A 16,490-nucleotide genomic window follows, 5' to 3' on the forward strand; every position below is an offset into this window, starting at 1 on the left:
ACCCGGAGGGTCAGCGGTTCAGGTTATGTCCTACGCTACCCTGTTCCTGGCCCTGCATGTGAACGCACTTGATAGTACTACGCTCCAAATGCCGAGCCGCCGCTGGCATCCACACGGATAAAACCTGATGTTGCCAGATATTTCTGGATATATCAGTGAGTGGTTCAGGCTTCTACATGTGGGTGGAGCACTGAGCTCACCAGCTGTCCTTTTTCCTTTGTAAAGGTTTTAAATTTAAATCATAGGGGAATCACTTGAAAATATGCATCTGGAAAGTAACGTATTGGAATTTCATGTAGAGTATTTCATTGTGTAGGCAGACTTTGCTGAGAAAGGTGAAAGATCACATTCCGCTTTTATTTTGAAGAGGGCATAAATGGTGTGGTTTGTGTGTGGTGATAAATGCAGTGAAACTTCGCCATGCTGTGATAAGTGGGGTCCGAAAAATTCGCTGCATAAAATGTAGGATAATCACACACACAATGTATACAACTGCTTGTCCCGAGTGGGGTCGTGGCAAGCGGGCGCCTAGCCCGGCAACATAGGGCGAAGGGTTGGAGGGGGAGGTGACGCACCCGGAACGGGACACCAGTCCGCTGCAAGGTACCCCAAGCAGGACTCAAACCCCAGGTCTGCCACACAGCAGGCCCCGGCCAAACCCACCTGTTACTGTATGGGGGGGTGGAGCTTCTCTCTTTTTTCACCCCCCTTAATGTAGAGTTACCGATACCGAGATCTCTGGCCAGCTGAGTTTACGGTTTTCCGTTCTTTAATTGACCCAGAGCATTTACATTTTCTTGGACTGGAAATGACTTCTGTTTGCGAGTCAATGTATCCATAGTTACGTCCCGTATAAAGATTTTACTCTTCATGTTAACATTATATTTAAAAAAAAAAAAAAAAAAAAAAAAGAATGTTGAAAGCAAATCAGTGAGATACCCTTGATCAGGAAAAATACTGTACTGTCACACAAATCACAAAACATAGTGAAACTTATGCTGTGGATACCTCCCTGTACTCTGAATTGAGAATGTCCAAATGTTCATGAAGCGGTCATTTGTGGGTGGACCCAGGGCGGGAGCCAGTCGCCGATCCCGTTATATCCAAATTTCCATCTCCTGGGTGTTTTCCACAGGGAGAGAATGAAGGCCATGGAGGCACAGATTGCCAGCCTGACTGGACTGGTCAAGCACGCACTTTTAAAGGGACCAGGTGCTGCTGAGGCCAAGGAGAACAGCAGGTGAGTATGGTCTGGGGAGGGGGGCGGAGTGCGCTGTTCAGGTGTTTTGAGCAGCTGGTTGAACGGACTTGAACTTTCAAACCAGAAGTTAACATAGGCATAGTTGGAAGAATCCCTTAATGTAGCCTATGGCCAGAGTGCATCTGCAGTGGTCCCGCCCAGATCGTTCACAGACCATGTCCCTCCATCTGAGGTTCAGCTTCATCTTTGTACCCAAGAGCACGTAGAGCAGGGAGAGCTGGTACTGTAATGGTTAGAGCTGCTGCCTTTGGATCCAAAAGCCAAAGGTTTAAATCCCACCTTCGCTACCCTTCAGCAAGGTACTGACCCTGAAAATTGTTCCAGTACAATTACTTAGCTGTATAAAAGGCTAAATAACTGTAGGTAAATTAACATTGTAACTAGCTTTGGAGAAAAGCATCAGCTTAATGAGTAAATGCAGTAGAACATGGTTAACTATGTTCAAATTCACTCGGAAACCTGTGAGGACTGAGCGAATATCAAAGTTGGCCAACCTAAGACTTTTCCACGTGATTATAAATGTTTACCTTCAGTCATTTTACTTTCAACAGTTATAAAAAGAGCACTAAAAGGGTTCCACAGTGTTGTGCCGCTAGACTATTTTCCATACCGTATTTTATGATGAAAATAGTTCTGAAGCCGGCTGTAAATTGCAAAGCTAACGGCTAAATTTAACGCAAGGCCCTTAATCAGAGCTGGACGACGTCCGCGGCAGTGCCCTTCTGGTACAGCAGAAATACGTACAGTACCAGTGAAAAGTTTGAATGCATCTGCTGGAAAACAAGCAGGCCTGGGCCAAAAACTGGACTTCTGAGGAGTGGAAATCGATCTTATGGATCAGTGAGTCAAAATGTGAAAAATCTGGGTCCAGTTGGCAAGTGTATGTAAGAAACGGAGAGAGTGATTGTCTCAGTTAGGTCTGTGTGGTTCCTGTCGTTCAGTATGGTGGTGGCAGTGTGATGGTGTGGGGCTGCTTTGGTAGGCAGAGTTGATGACCTTTACCAAGTCCAAGGTGATCTCCACAAGTATGGCCATCCTTCAGAGACAGGCCATTCCATCAGAGTTATTGCTAGCTGGGCAGTCCTTCGTTCTTCACCAAAACACCAACCTGAAACATACCTGGAACTGTCTGGAGAGGAAGGAAGGCGAAGGATGACCTGAGTGTAAAACATTAACTGTGGGGAAAAGTACCCAGTACTGACCTTAACATCTGTCTGTGCGTTTCCTGAAAGCTGCTGGTTCTCGACCACGTGAACCGGCCGCGTGGTTCCCGGTGACTTAGATGCCCGCTGCCCTGGGGGTCATCACTCATTGACTGTTTCTTCCCCTCTGCAGCGACAGGCAGGCGAAGGCCGCATCTCCGGTCCACAGCGCAAGCAGTGGAGGTGAGAGCTGTTCTGCTCCTACTAGCCATCTCCACCCGGGTTCAAGTGGAGCACGGTTGCCCTCCATCACTGAGCCCTGGGTCCCATGCTGTGGGGGGGTTGAGGGACCATCCAGGATCCCTTAATACAGACATGTGGACAAAAAGCTGCTCATTCTGTTCTACATGAGCACTCGCCGTGGAAACTAAGGTCGACGTATGCGGGAGCATAATTATTGGTTATTATTAGCAGGTAATGTTAACAATTAGTGCTGTCACCTCACATACCAAAGACCCAGGTTCAAACCCCACTTCGTGCTGCAGTACCCTTGATCAAGGTACACACACACATTTTCAGAACCGCTTGTCCCATACGGGGTCGCGGGGAACCAGAGCCTACCCGGTAACACAGGGCGGAAGGCCGGAGGGGGAGGGGACACACCCAGGACGGGACGCCAGTCCGTCGCAAGGCACCCCAAGCGGGACTTGAACCCCAGACCCACCGGAGAGCAGAACTGTGGTCCAACCCCCCTTGCCACCGCACACCCTTTGCTCAAGGTACTTACCCTGAATTTAAACAGTGGAGAAAAAAAAAAAAAAAAACTGCTGTATAAATATGTGTATCAGTGTAAGTAGCTTGACACTCATTTTTGGAGGAAAATTCCAGCTACATAAATATAAATATTATCATAGTGTATACTACTAATAATTATTAAATAACTAATATTTCTATCCACCCAACACACTGGAAAATCTGACAGTTCATTCTCCAGTTCACCTCAAACATGGTTTATCATTTTTTTTTAAAGGATACTTGAATGATTTATGTGTCTGTACATAATTCATAATCGTGCCACCTCTTCATACAGTCCAGACAATTTGTGCAGCAGCGTGTGACCACCCGTCGCTCGTACCCGGAGAGCATCGACGCACGACTTGAAAGAGGCCGCCACCGCTGCCGCCAGTATCGTTCTGAACAAGCCCAGTGCCGCGGCCCACTCCGCCAAGACAATCTCGCTCCTATCCTGTGCGTCTAGCGCTCCAGTGCTCACGGAGTGATTGCGGTGGCAAAAAAAAAAAGAAATCCGATGAAATACGAAACAAAAACAAACCAATATGTATGCAAGTCGCTGAAATATTTTGAAATGGGGTGATGCGTGATGTTAGGAGGATCCGCGGATGAAGTCGCACCCGGGTCATCGGGCTTTCGAAGTACACAGATTACAGCGAGGGGGTCCAAAGTGTTTCCTGCGGCCGTTGTCGGCACATTCCCGATCCTCGCGCGAGTGGAAAGGCCTCGTCCTGCGGACGTCTCGGGGATCAGTTTGAGGCCTTTGTTCCGCACTCGTCGTCGTCGCCCTCGTCGTTTTATCGGGGGTGGTTCGGGGTTTGGGAACAATGGCCGAATTCACGCTCGCAACGGGGCTCGCCGTCTGGGAGGGGTCGCGGGGATCGTTTGCCATTCGCGGACGTACACCCTCCACAGTGCTCATCCCAACCCCACATCGCCTCACTCCAGTCCTGGAGCTCCTTTCGATGGGTTCGATACACTCGTTTAAAAGGGTATTAGAGCCGTCTCGCCGCCTTCCGCACCTGGGTTTCTATCTGAACAACAGGTGGCGTAGTGGTCAGAGCAGCCGCCTCGGACCCAGGTTGGAATCCCGCTCCCACTGTAGTACCCTGAAGCAAGGTATTTAACCCTAAATTACTCTAGTAAGTGCATTATAAATGGTTAAGGCATTGTTCAGCTTAGTATGCAGACTGTCACTAACTCACTTTGGAGAAAAGCATCAAGTAAAATATAAAAAGCACATACTTTGTAAACACTGGTTTTATCCAAAGCTTTTGATTCTCTGCTTTTTAACCATTTACACAGGTAAACTTTAAATGAAGTCATTTTGATTTATGACTCTTTCCGAAAAATTTTAAATGCAGCAAAACCTTTTTTTTTTTTTTTTTTTTTTTTTTCGAACTTAGTTTGAGCAATTTGAACCTGCAACCATGGGATGTGCTGTCCAAGCGCTGTGCCACATACTGTACGTCTGTTTGTTCATTTGACACTTTTCTCCAGAGCTACTTCCTGCTAGGCTCCTTACAGTGATTTACCCATTCATACAGCAGGGTAATTCTACTGTAATTTTAAAGGGTGACATTCCCTGTAAATTCAGGGAATGACCTTCACCAAGGTACTAGAGTGGGATTCAAATATAGGTCCTTCACGTGCAAGATGGTTGTTCTAACCACTATTCCACCTGTTGGCCTCCAGGTGAGTCCCAAGGTGCTCATTTCTGTCCGTCCTGTCCCACGCAGGGGCCTCTCCCATCCTGAGCGCTCGGAGCTCAGCCGCCCTGCTGGAGAGCACCTCGACGCCCCCTCCGTCCTCAGGCCCCGCCCCCCTGCAGGCCAGCCTGGCCCACTTTAGGAGGAGTGTGGCCGACCTCCGGCAGCAGCTCCAACAGATGCGACAGCTGCAGGTGACTGGAAGCCCTCCTATTCCAACATGGTTGTTGATGCACTGATTTTGAACACCCAGTACTGTACTTACAGTGTAACAGAGTAAATGTACAGTGGAGCCTGGCAGTGTGAATGGACCCGATCTGTGACTCGGTGCTCACTGTAATCACTCCAAAGCTCTCTCTGTGTGTGTGTGTGTGTGTGTGTGTGTGTGTGTGTGTGTGTGTGTGTGTGTGTGTGAGAGAGAATATTTGACATTTGACTAAGCAGTGAATGGATTGAAGCGTCTCTGTTATAAACCTTCTACTGATTGCGAATCAGACTGTGAAAGTGACCTTGGAGATGCAAGCCAAACAAGTTATGAACACATTTCTGGTCCCAGCTGTTTGTAAATTGAGCTGCCGTTGCACTTCGGTATCATGGGCCAGCGCTCAGCAGGTTAGAATATACGTTGGAGTGAAATGTTAATGAAGAAGTCGTGCGTGTTTTCAAAAGCTAGATATACGCGCAGGCGGCCTAATGGATCGGGTGCGCGTGTGTTCCGTGCTCTGCAGATTCAGAACCAGGAGACCCTGAAGCTGATGCTGAAGCAGGCGGAGCAGGAGATCGGCCACAAGGTCGCAGACACGCTGAAGCGCCTTGAGGACCCGGTGCAAAAGCAGAGGGCCCTCGTGGAGGAAGAGCGTCAGAAGTACCTGGGCATGGAGGAGAGAGTGCTGGAACAGCTGGGGTAGGAATCTTCTGCCGTCATAGCCTGATGACCTCATCACAACTCGCTTAGGCACCCACCACTGTCGCACCTTAATGAGTCTCACCACCTGTTGCCATAGCAACTAACCCAGAGTCTTGGCCTGAACCTGTAACCCTAGTTGTCTCCCTGGACTTGAGGCGCACCCTTCAGGTCATGTCTGGTCTGGACTGCTTGTCCCCTGCTGTTGCGACATTTTTGTGTTATGACTTTTTGAAGGCACTTACTTTATCCACTTTATTTCTAGTTTGTGTTTTGCACAAGTTCCATCGAATATGGAACGAACATTACTTACATTTCTGCATCCTGCCCTTAGCTGTCAGTAGAACACACTCAGGACACCATCATTCAAGCGGTCTCCACTGTCCACAATTTGAAGATAATAAAGATGTTAAAAGTCATATAATGTTTTTATTTACAACAGCTATATTCAAGATTTGTAGAGAACCTAAACCCGTTCATCGCTGTTAGATAAAGGGGGTGAAAATGACCCGAAGCTGACGAACACCGGACAGGCTTATTGGATTAATCATGACTGAATGGGAGTTGGTGGAGATGATGCATTTTAATTTTCAGCAGTTATCAATAAATTGTAACGTTATCGTACCATTAAATGCAAATAAGCTTCGGTTTTAACGTAGCATCAAGTAAATAAAGTGTTATACTGCAATTTAGTGGTTATGTGCACATTGTGTCGTGTACCCTGCCTTACACTGTATGCTTCCATGGTAGAGCAGACCACCGTGGCCCTGCGTTTGACAAGCACTTAGTGATAATGAATGTGTGGAAGTACCACAGAATATTTTCTCATTTATTTTAGGTTTGTCTGAGTGTTTTACAGAACGTAACCCTCTTCTAAAAGTGGAAGGATGTGTATTATATTAATCTTTTCAAGTGTAAATTTTTAAATGTGATTTTTGCAGTTACAAACTGAGTTATGATCAGCCTTTCTGTCCCAGTTGTGTTTGTAAGTTGAGGACCCGGTGTATAATGCATCATTTACAAGCAAGAAATAACGCTGAAATAGTTCTTCTACAGTGCTGCCGTACTTGAATGTTCGGCTATTGCCAAAAGGACCTAAGCTTCAGGTCCGCACTGTTTTATTCTCCTCGTGTGCGTTTAATCCTGGCCTTTGGCCGCTAAAGTTCCCCAGTGCAGAAATATGGAAACTATGCTCCATCGACGCTGCGCCTCGGGGGATGCGGGGGTACGGAGAAATGCTTATTTACTGAAAAAAGAAGATAATTAATTACGGCGATTGGCTTTCCAATACTCCTTTTAGACCCGAGTGTTCAACAAGCGAGGTCAGATGGCGGGGCCAATAGACAGCACGACACTCTCGCTCCGATAAACATCTCCCGCTTAACATTCTTGCTATTTTGGAGTTGCCCCGGGGGTGGGGGGGGGGGGTTTCAAGGGGATTGAACTCTGTTGTCACTGGTGCTCAGCCAAGCGCCTAGTCAGCAGTGTCGCTTCTGTCTGCGGGGGCTCCAGTGAGGCCAATGTGGAGGGAGTGTGGCCCAGACACACCTACACTGGAGGTTCTCAAACTGTGGGTGTCGCCCCCTGGAGGGTGAGCAGGAATAGCAATGAGTAGTGTTTTTTTTTTTTTTTTTTTTTTAAATAAATATACAGTGCTACTACAAAGTAAGACCCCCTTGTGCCCCTTACTTTTACCACAAAATGGTTATTTAATGAGAATCTGTGTCTCTCACGTGACAAAATAGGTGTGTAATGATCAATTCCATATGTTGTTTGGAGGAAATTGTCTGTAGTAGAAACATGGTAATAGTGCAGATGTAAGAATATGTGAAGCCCAAGTCGTATTGGTTAAACTAAGTAGGTAAGTAGAATCAGGGGTGTAAATCATAGTCATTTATTGATTTAAGTCTGTTTAAACATTATAAGATTTAAATGTTTAATATTTTATACAAGAATAACGACCATCCCCATAGGGTTCACGTATTTTGAAGCAGCACTGTACACTGCCTGCTCGTGTTGTGGGGAAAATAGACGGCAGAGTCCGATACTAAATATCCAACATGACATCAGTCGCTAATATTATGCAGTCCCCAAGGCGCTGTCAGCGGAGCACCAAACCTAGTGCAGTTCAAACCAAGGAAACTGTCCTTCCACTTTTATTTTTAACTGAGTTTTCTTCACTTATCTAATGTCTTTTTTTTTTTTTTTTTTTTTTCCCCCTTTCTTTCTTTCTAGTGAAGTCAATGTGACCTGTATTTACATGCCCAGCCAGTCTATGGCAGTAAAGCATGTCCAGACAGAATAGGGGAGTGGAAGTGCTGTAATTCAACCCACTTCCCCAGTGTCTGCAGCTCCTGTCTGGTGTTCCTGGCTGTGGCGATCAATAACAAAATATGGAAAACATATTGCGTATTTATGGGATGCATCGGTCAGCAGTCGGCTTTGAATATTTTGGGGATACATGCCCCCCCTCCAGCCGTTTTAAATTAGTTTTAATTTTAAATTTTAGTTTTTACTAATTTCAAACTGCATTAAAGTTATTTTCTACTTAATGCTATATATCAAAGATTTTTGAAGAACCAGATCCATAAATACATCAAGGGGCATCTGTTTTTCCCAATTTATGTTCCACAGTCTTTTGTTTTCTTAATATGCATTTAAGTATAACACTGAATAGAGTCGTAGATTTGGTTTGAGAAAGTTTTAAAGAGGACATTAAAAGCTCTGGGTTTATTGTGATTCCGTTCCCTTATTTCTCAGCATTGCAAGTAACAAAATATAGCAGATTTATTTATATATATATATATATATATATATATATATATATAGTGTGTGTGTGTGTGTACGTGTGTGTACACACAGTACTGTGCAAAAATTTTAGGAACTTGATGTAACACTAGGGTGCTTCCAAAAATAATACCATGAAAAGTTTTTGTATAATTAATAATCTTTCTAGAAAGTGCCATAAACAGCAAAACCTTAATCAAATCAATATTTGTTGTGACCACCCTCTGCCTTTAAAACAGCTTTGGTTCTCTCACTGGGCTATGTGGCTACGTAGACCTCAAGTGTTTTATCTGGAAAGTGGTCTATCACTCTCTATTACCAAGTTACTTTTTTTAACAGCACACAAAAATCTCACTGTACTAGTTCACCTTCTGCAAATTGCATGTCTGGCAGTCGAAATTCACTCTTTGCTATAGATTAACGCTGAAGACGTAAAGTAACTAATATTTTTGTGCAACATCTAAAGAGCCTAAGACTTTTGCACATTACTGTGTGTGTGTGTGTATGTGTATATATATGTATATATATATATATATATATATATATATTATATATACACACACACACACACACACACACACACACACACACACATGTAAAACCAACCAGTTTTTTCCTCCTTTACTGACTTACTGTTGCGTTGAAAAAAGATTGAGTAGAAAAATGGGATCGAATGATATCGTACATCAGTAACCATGTTGTGAAAATGTGTAATGTACTTGAGTTACTGGCTCAGGGACTCACTCCTGGCTTTGGGAGCATGCAGGGTATCACTGGGGACCTACAACCTCCCACAAACCCATTTACAATCTGCAAAGAGAAAGTGGGAAGCAAAAACAAATGTGAATGTTAGAGCTGAAGAAGAAGCCCAAGCATTCAGTAAAGCTGTGTGCAGGACGTCTTTAAGCAGGACGAGATCTTCAGAAACTCTGCGAAGGCTACACACATGGAGCAAACAAGTACATTAATGTGGTTCTTAAATGCCAAGCCCCTCATATGCACAGAGGTGTTTGTGTGCATTGGCGTACGGAGACGTTACAGCGGAGGGACTCCCGTCAGACAGCCGTCTCAGTGCGGGCAGGATGGACGGGTTGGACTGGTTTCCAGCATCTCCTGCGCATCCCCTCGGGTGGAAATGCTCCCATATCTTGGAGACAATGCCGTTGCAAAACCTTTCCATCTTTGCATGTTAGTGTGTGTTCCTGCAGGTCCCGGGAAGAGGAGGGTGAGGGTAGGGACTTGTCTCTCCTGCAGGACAGAGACTGAAAGCACCAGCAGTGTTTTTAATCTCCTCAACATTTGATTTGTTTACCTGTTTGTGAAATAATTCGATAATGTGATATAATGCCTCTCAAAACTGATTTTCTACAGCATGAAGTCAGTTGGTGACTTGGATGTTGACTGCAAATAGCAGCAAAGATGAGCACCTCTTTAGGCCTGTTGACCACAGTGGACATCATAGATGAAATAATGTATCTATAGACTGGTTATGCGTGACAGGATGTGTATTTACCATATTATCTTTCTGATACCCAGCGAACCATGTTTCTAGGTTTATTTCTAAGACTTCTTATAAAGTTATCCAAGCCCAGCACCAAATATGTTGTATAATTTAAAGGCAGAGAATGACCTTGATGAGGTGCAATAGGACTCAGCATTGCAGTATGTACAGGTTAGTAGGTGCACTTAAAAATAAATGTCCTCTAGAGTGGACAAAAGTGAATGACTTGGTGTCGGGAGGTGAAACATTATATCTGTGTGCAGCGCTAAGGAGAGGTTTCTGCTCTGTTGTATTTTGCTGCATTTAAGGTCATTTTACTGCTTTCAGTGCCAGTTTTCGAGGCACTGCAGATGTGGACTAGACCTAGCCTTGGAGGGTTGCTCTTGTAAATACAATGAATACACGAGTGTATACTGTCCTCTAGTGTTTAATGTAGTATTGCGGCTCTTTCTTGTCCACTACTGACGAACGGCTGCATAAATAACAGTATGGCTGCTCCTTAATTGGTGTGTGTGAGAAGTACGCCAACAAGTCACTATGGAACAGTAGTGGCACGGTCGTGGTGGATGTGTTTGGAGTCCCTCAGGCTTCCGTGGCGACGCTGCGACCATAACGGTAACGGTTGTCTCTTTTGGCTGTTGCAGGGAGCTGGAGCTGCTTGTGGAAGAGCTGAAGAAGGAGCGTGTGGTCACCCTCAAGGATGTGGAGGACAGGGCAGTGAGCCTGCAGAAGGTGGGCGATGGTCTGGCGGAGCTCAAAGGTGAGGCTGCAGAACCCCGGTGGGGCCGTGCGCGCGTTGCCGGGTAACGGCCACGACTCGGTCGAAAGAGATGTCATGTAATATGCAGGCGGTCTGTCTGGGGGCCTGGAGGACGGCAGTTCCTGGTTCTGAAGGAGTCACCTGTTAATTTATGATACTGCAGGACTTGCGTAACATCCTTGTCTTCTGAACGTTGCAGTTTGACAGATAGACAGTAAGAGCACTAGTATTAGTGTTCACCCAGACATACCTAGACTGGAGATTCTCAAACTGTGGACTGAGGATCCTCAGTACCGAGTGGGACTGATGGCACACAGCCAACCTGAATCCCACTATCGCTAACCAGGTCCACAGCGTAACGGCAACCCCGGAACCGGCTGTCCTCCATCCCTCGGTGGCTGTGCTCGGTGAAATAAAGTCCTGCTGGCGTGGCGCCTCCCGCACTCACATTACCCCGGTGTGAAGTTGTTTTAATACTAATGACGACAACCCCATCACCTCCTGTCTTCTGTCAAAAAATGTCCCAAAAGGGGCCGTCAGCAACTTCACCCAACATTTGCATATCTTCTAACAGTCACGATACAATGACAGTCTTCTCGCTAATTAATAATCAGATTAATAATATTAATAACATAGATGGACAGATAGGGGGATGAATAAAATAGTTTGATAAGTAGTGAATGCTATTTGATAGATGTTTACTGATTTCAGGGCTTCATTCTGGTTGGTGTCGCCCATAGAACTCTTGCAGAAGACATGGTGGCACTAATGGAAGGAGCAGAATTACAGGCCTCAGTTGTGGTTGGCATCAGGCAAAGAAAAGTACAAGGCAAAGGAGTGTGTGAGCGCGTGTGTGCGCGCGCGCATGCAATCCGGTTTCAGCAACTTGCGTTAAGGTCCCCCATGTGTCCCTGTCCCTTCCCCCAGGTGAGTTCCCTGCCCTGCAGACCAAGATGCGGGCGGTGCTGCGGGTCGAAGTGGAGGCGGTCCGCTTCCTGAAGGAGGAGCCACACAAGCTGGACAGCATCCTGAAGAGGGTCAAGACCCTGACTGAGGCGCTTGGGTGCCTGAGGAGGTATCACCTCAACCCCTTCCTGTCTCTGTCCATCGTGGACAGCAACATGTATAGTACCTATTACCCCAAGGCCCCCCAGAGTAATAAACTGTAACCGAAGACTTTCCGATGAAGTGTCTCGACCATCAGGGGGGACACTGCTGATGGACCTTCTGCCACAGCACCCCCCTTGTGTTTGTAGGTCGCAGTTGTATTCTGGCACATTCGATCCTGACAGCTGAAAACGGGGACTCCACAATGCACACCTGTGGGTTGTGCTCTGCCGTTGATGTTGGGGATGTGTGGTTTTGTTCATTTTGTAGAATTCCATAGCTCTCGCCATTTGCACCGTCGAACGTGTTCGAGGCACAGGCAAGGCAGCCTGGTACTCTGGTCTGACTGCAAAGCCCTGCTCTCCATGCCTTTACAGTACAGCAGCACATACGTTTACTTTTACTTACTTAGCTCATACTATTCTCCAAAGTGGCTTATGTGAAGCTTCTTACAGTAATTTACCTATTTATACAGCTGGTTAATTCCCACTGTATTGATTCACGGTACATGCCTTCGTCAAGGGTGCTATAGCAGTATTGTAGTTTACTATAGATTACAGTACAACTCAGCAAGAGCCCTGTGTTCCTCCACATCTGGTTGCTTCCCTGTCACAAGGGATCCAAATCTGAAAGCTTATCGGTTCTCATTTTTAACTCCAATGTAGCAGAATGAGTTCCCTCAGTCCCTCAGAGCTGCTGAATCCCTTCCACCACTCAGAAAAGGGTTTCAGACCCAACACTTTCAGACCCAGTTCCCTCTGGATCTCCTGATAATTCCATAAATGAGTCAAACACCATCTGCTGTGATTTTCTGTATATTTATTTGAAAAGTAAATCTTCAAGCGGTGGCTGCTTGAGAGATGTGAACAAGCAACATGGTGGAATCAGACACGCTGTGTGTTGATAATTCTGTCTGTGTCTAAAGCTCTTCATCAGTTGATGTACTTTTGTTCACATATTTGTCCATCGCTTTGGAGAAAAGTGTTGGTAAAACAAATAATTCCAAACATGTTATTAACATACTGTTATGAGCCTAATTCAAGCAGAAGCACACAAAGACCCACAGACACATGACTTCAGTCTCCTCCCACAACACAGATCTGCCACAGAGGGGCTCCTGAAGGGACTAGAGCCCGTGGAGGCGGACAACCCTGTCGCGGCAGAGACGGTCCCTCCCCGGGCCGACTCGCCCCCCATCGCGCTCCCCGAACCCCATAGCTCCATCGTTCGCACAGAGGTGATGCCCGCCTCTCCGCTGGTGGTCCAACGGGCACAGAGCTCTCCTGTGCACCTGCAGCAGTCCCAGCAGTCAGCTGAGCCCACCGCGGCATCGCTAGAAAGGCCCCTGTCGAGCCCGGAGCCGCCAGCCCCCAGCACGCAGGCCCTCTTCATCGAGGAGATCCACACCAGCAGGGAGAAGAGCCAGCAGAGGGCCTTGTCCATCGAGGTAGGCCAAGACCATAGATGGCACAACCCTTTCCGAGACCTCCGTGGGGGCTGCCGACTACCTCATAATTAATGCGCGTTATCATTTACGGCAGGTTTTAGTTCAGGCCGCCCAGGGCCACATTCCTCTGTGTGTGACGTCACATTTCCTGCAATGCCATGTTCTTTCAGATTTGGAAAGTCTCTTTATATAGTGAAAAGCAATAGCTGGAGCCACAGGACCTCCTTGGTAATTTGTGCAGACCCTTTAAAGAGGTTATGCATGAGAACGTAGCGAGTCGATAAAGGACGACACTGGCGCTGCCTGCAGGCTGCTGAGCGAGAGTGGGAGGAGAAGAGGCAGAACATGACCCACTACGATGGGAAGGAGTTTGAGAAGGTCCTCCAAGAGGCCCAAGCCAACATGATGAAGGGCTTTCCCAGCTTCGAGGCGACAGCTGAAGGCGAGGGTTCTCCAGCGCCCTCCGCAGCTCAGCACGAAGAGGCCGATGCCCAGAGACCGGAGACGCCTCCCTCAGGTGAGACCTCGGACACTGTTAGACTCATCCAGAAACCGTTGCAGAGAACCATCTGACCCACGTACGAGGATCATGAGGAAGGAATTCAGGGATTCTTCATATGCACCGTGTGTCCGGCGTGTAACCGATTAGAGCAGAGAGGGCGTGCCACAAGTAACAGTACTTAGACATTAATTTTAGACATAGTCATCAGTCTTTGCTAAGGACAAGGAATAAACTTCGTGGGAGACGGTCAGTCTTTGTGCCCTCGTGAATTCAGAAGGAACTTCAGGATAAGAGCAGTATTTAGAAGTTACTGTGGGGTAAAACACAGCAAAGACTGACAATGGATGATTACCCAAAGTTCCACATCACTTTGAGTCTATATAACAGCAGATCTGAAAGACAGCGATCCGCACAAGAATACGTACGCGGGGAATATGGTGATATACAGAGGTAACATGAGGACAGGTACCATAAAGAGCAATGCCTTCTGCGCCTCGAGTCCATCGTCTGATTGATGTGCACGGAATCGAAAGATGGAGTCTTCTGTGCCAAGATGTCGCAGTGAATCACGAGAGATCTAGCCACTTTAATCTGCTAAGTTTCAATTTATTTGTTCCTGCATTCCCTCAAGAGTAATTTATGCCTCTTTTTAGTTGGCATCGGCCCTAAACAATGCCATCTGTCCCTGTACCAAGGCTCCAGTCTTCCCCTAGTAATTTTGAGAAGCACTGACTGTCAGTAACTGGTGAAAGGCAGTTTGTGCAACATATATATCATTGTGTCATGCCTATCATGTAACATTGTGTGAGCTTTTCAATGCATAATTACATGTCTTTACATTTAGGCACTGGGCAGATCCAAGGCAACATACAAGTAAAAAGTTCATCAATATCAGAAGAAGAAGTTTAGACAGACACAGGATTACTGACGCACAACATGTCTGTCTGATCCCACCATGTAGCTGTAGTTTCGTTCAAATAGCAAATACATAAATAATCGTAGCAGATTGTTGGACTCATTTATGGAGCTGTAAGGAGATCAGGGTAGAAAAGGGTTTGAAATCCACTGGGAGGGATTCAGCAGCTCTGAGGGACTGGGGAGCTAGTTCATTCCGGGCTGAAACTGACCTCAGGTCCCTCTTCCTTCTCATGATGAAACAAACAGCAGAAAAAATATCGGTGAACAATATTTTTAACATTGGGGGGAAAATGTCAAACACCTATTACTCCTACTGAAAAATGAGTTCACGTAATGTTAACACAATTCAGAACAAAACAATCTTAGATTTTTTTTAAAAAAAAAAAAAAAAAAAACAGGTTAATGTGAGGAAATGGAAACCGAAATGACATTGTGCAATTAGCTTTCTGCTAAGCAGATAAATCAACAGCCCGTGTGAAGCACGTTCTGTCTGAAGACAGAGACCTTCCTGTGTTTGCTTTGCATGAAACTCCCAGGCATCACATAGTGAAATAAGATGAATGACCTCTTGGCCTCCTGGGCTTCCAGTACACCTGGAAGGGAGACCACCACTGACCACCGCTGACTCGGGGCTTTCAGCTTCTGATCTTGTTCCTTCTACTAACTCCACCACTTCTCCACTTTTTTTTTTTTTTTTTTTTTTCTGCTTGCAAGGACACCAACACAGAGGTGACACAGGTGTAGTTTCCCAGAATCCCCTGTCCTTGTTCACACACTGGAGAAAAGTAGTTCTGCTGTAGCAATGGGCTCTCTGCGTCTCGGGTCTATTCTGTATGCCCTCAGTATACATTGTACCCGGTTTTACCCATCGGTGACATCTTTCAAGACCCTTCAAGACCAATGATGCCCGGATGTGTGTCGTCCCCAGAAGAGGCACCGCAACCTGAATCGGAAGCCAACAGACCTGCTCCGCCCCCTAGCGAGAAGCCACAGAAACCCCCCACGGAGCCCAAGCCTCCGGCGGAGAAGCTCCCCAGGCCCGGTGCCGCCAAAGCTGCGAGGCTTGAAGCGGAGAAAGCGGGCAAGTCCCCGCCCCCACCCCCTCCGAGAAGGAGCTACCCGCCAGGCTCTGGCCTCACCACCGGGAGGTCGGGAGAGGTCATCTTTACCTCACGGAAGGAGTCTGTCACGATGCAGGTGTGTGTGGATGTGTGAGACAGCATTAATTCGTACCCTCATCCACAGCTCGGTAAAACGTGCCTCCGCTGCTAGCATCTGCAGTGTGTGGTTAGAAGCCCGGTTCCGATTCACCACCAGTTTCAATATTAACACTCATTACAGTACAATTATTTAAATTTTACCATAGTAATAAACAGCAGAGTGCAATACTAAATATTTACATTTATTCCCAGCAGTTTGCTCACCAGTATCATCATATCAAGTGCATTTTAAAACTGATGGTTCGCATGATGGTGCCATTTGTTGCCCCTCAGGAGGGAGAGGAGGTCTCACCAGCCCAGAAGTCCAAACCCAAGGCCAGGTCCCCCACAGAGAGCGGCCCTAAGCTGCCGACCCCTGCAGCCCCACCCTCTGTCGTGGCCTCCGCCGTCCCGGAGGAGGAAGATGAGGGCAACAAGATCATGGCTGAGTTGCAGGTATT

General features: G+C 46.6%; 1 protein-coding gene across 10 annotated transcripts in view; it reads left to right on the forward strand.

The window, feature by feature from the left end:
* The window catches only part of kiaa1217 (KIAA1217 ortholog), a 123,629-nt gene that overhangs the window by 98,305 nt on the left and 8,834 nt on the right, over nt 1-16,490 (forward strand). For 9 of the 10 annotated variants that reach the window (XM_029255119.1, XM_029255118.1, XM_029255110.1 and 6 more), the window contains 10 exons: nt 1,136-1,240; nt 2,597-2,646; nt 4,935-5,098; nt 5,633-5,808; nt 10,741-10,856; nt 11,784-11,931; nt 13,062-13,410; nt 13,720-13,927; nt 15,717-16,027; nt 16,324-16,485. In XM_029255119.1, coding sequence (XP_029110952.1) covers nt 1,136-1,240; nt 2,597-2,646; nt 4,935-5,098; nt 5,633-5,808; nt 10,741-10,856; nt 11,784-11,931; nt 13,062-13,410; nt 13,720-13,927; nt 15,717-16,027; nt 16,324-16,485 — 1,789 coding nt within the window. The remainder of the gene's footprint in view (nt 1-1,135; nt 1,241-2,596; nt 2,647-4,934; nt 5,099-5,632; nt 5,809-10,740; nt 10,857-11,783; nt 11,932-13,061; nt 13,411-13,719; nt 13,928-15,716; nt 16,028-16,323; nt 16,486-16,490) is intronic. The other variant, XM_029255112.1, reaches the window with a different exon arrangement.

Source organism: Scleropages formosus, chromosome 9 (genome assembly GCF_900964775.1).
Source record: "Scleropages formosus chromosome 9, fSclFor1.1, whole genome shotgun sequence".
Lineage (NCBI taxonomy): Eukaryota > Metazoa > Chordata > Actinopteri > Osteoglossiformes > Osteoglossidae > Scleropages > Scleropages formosus.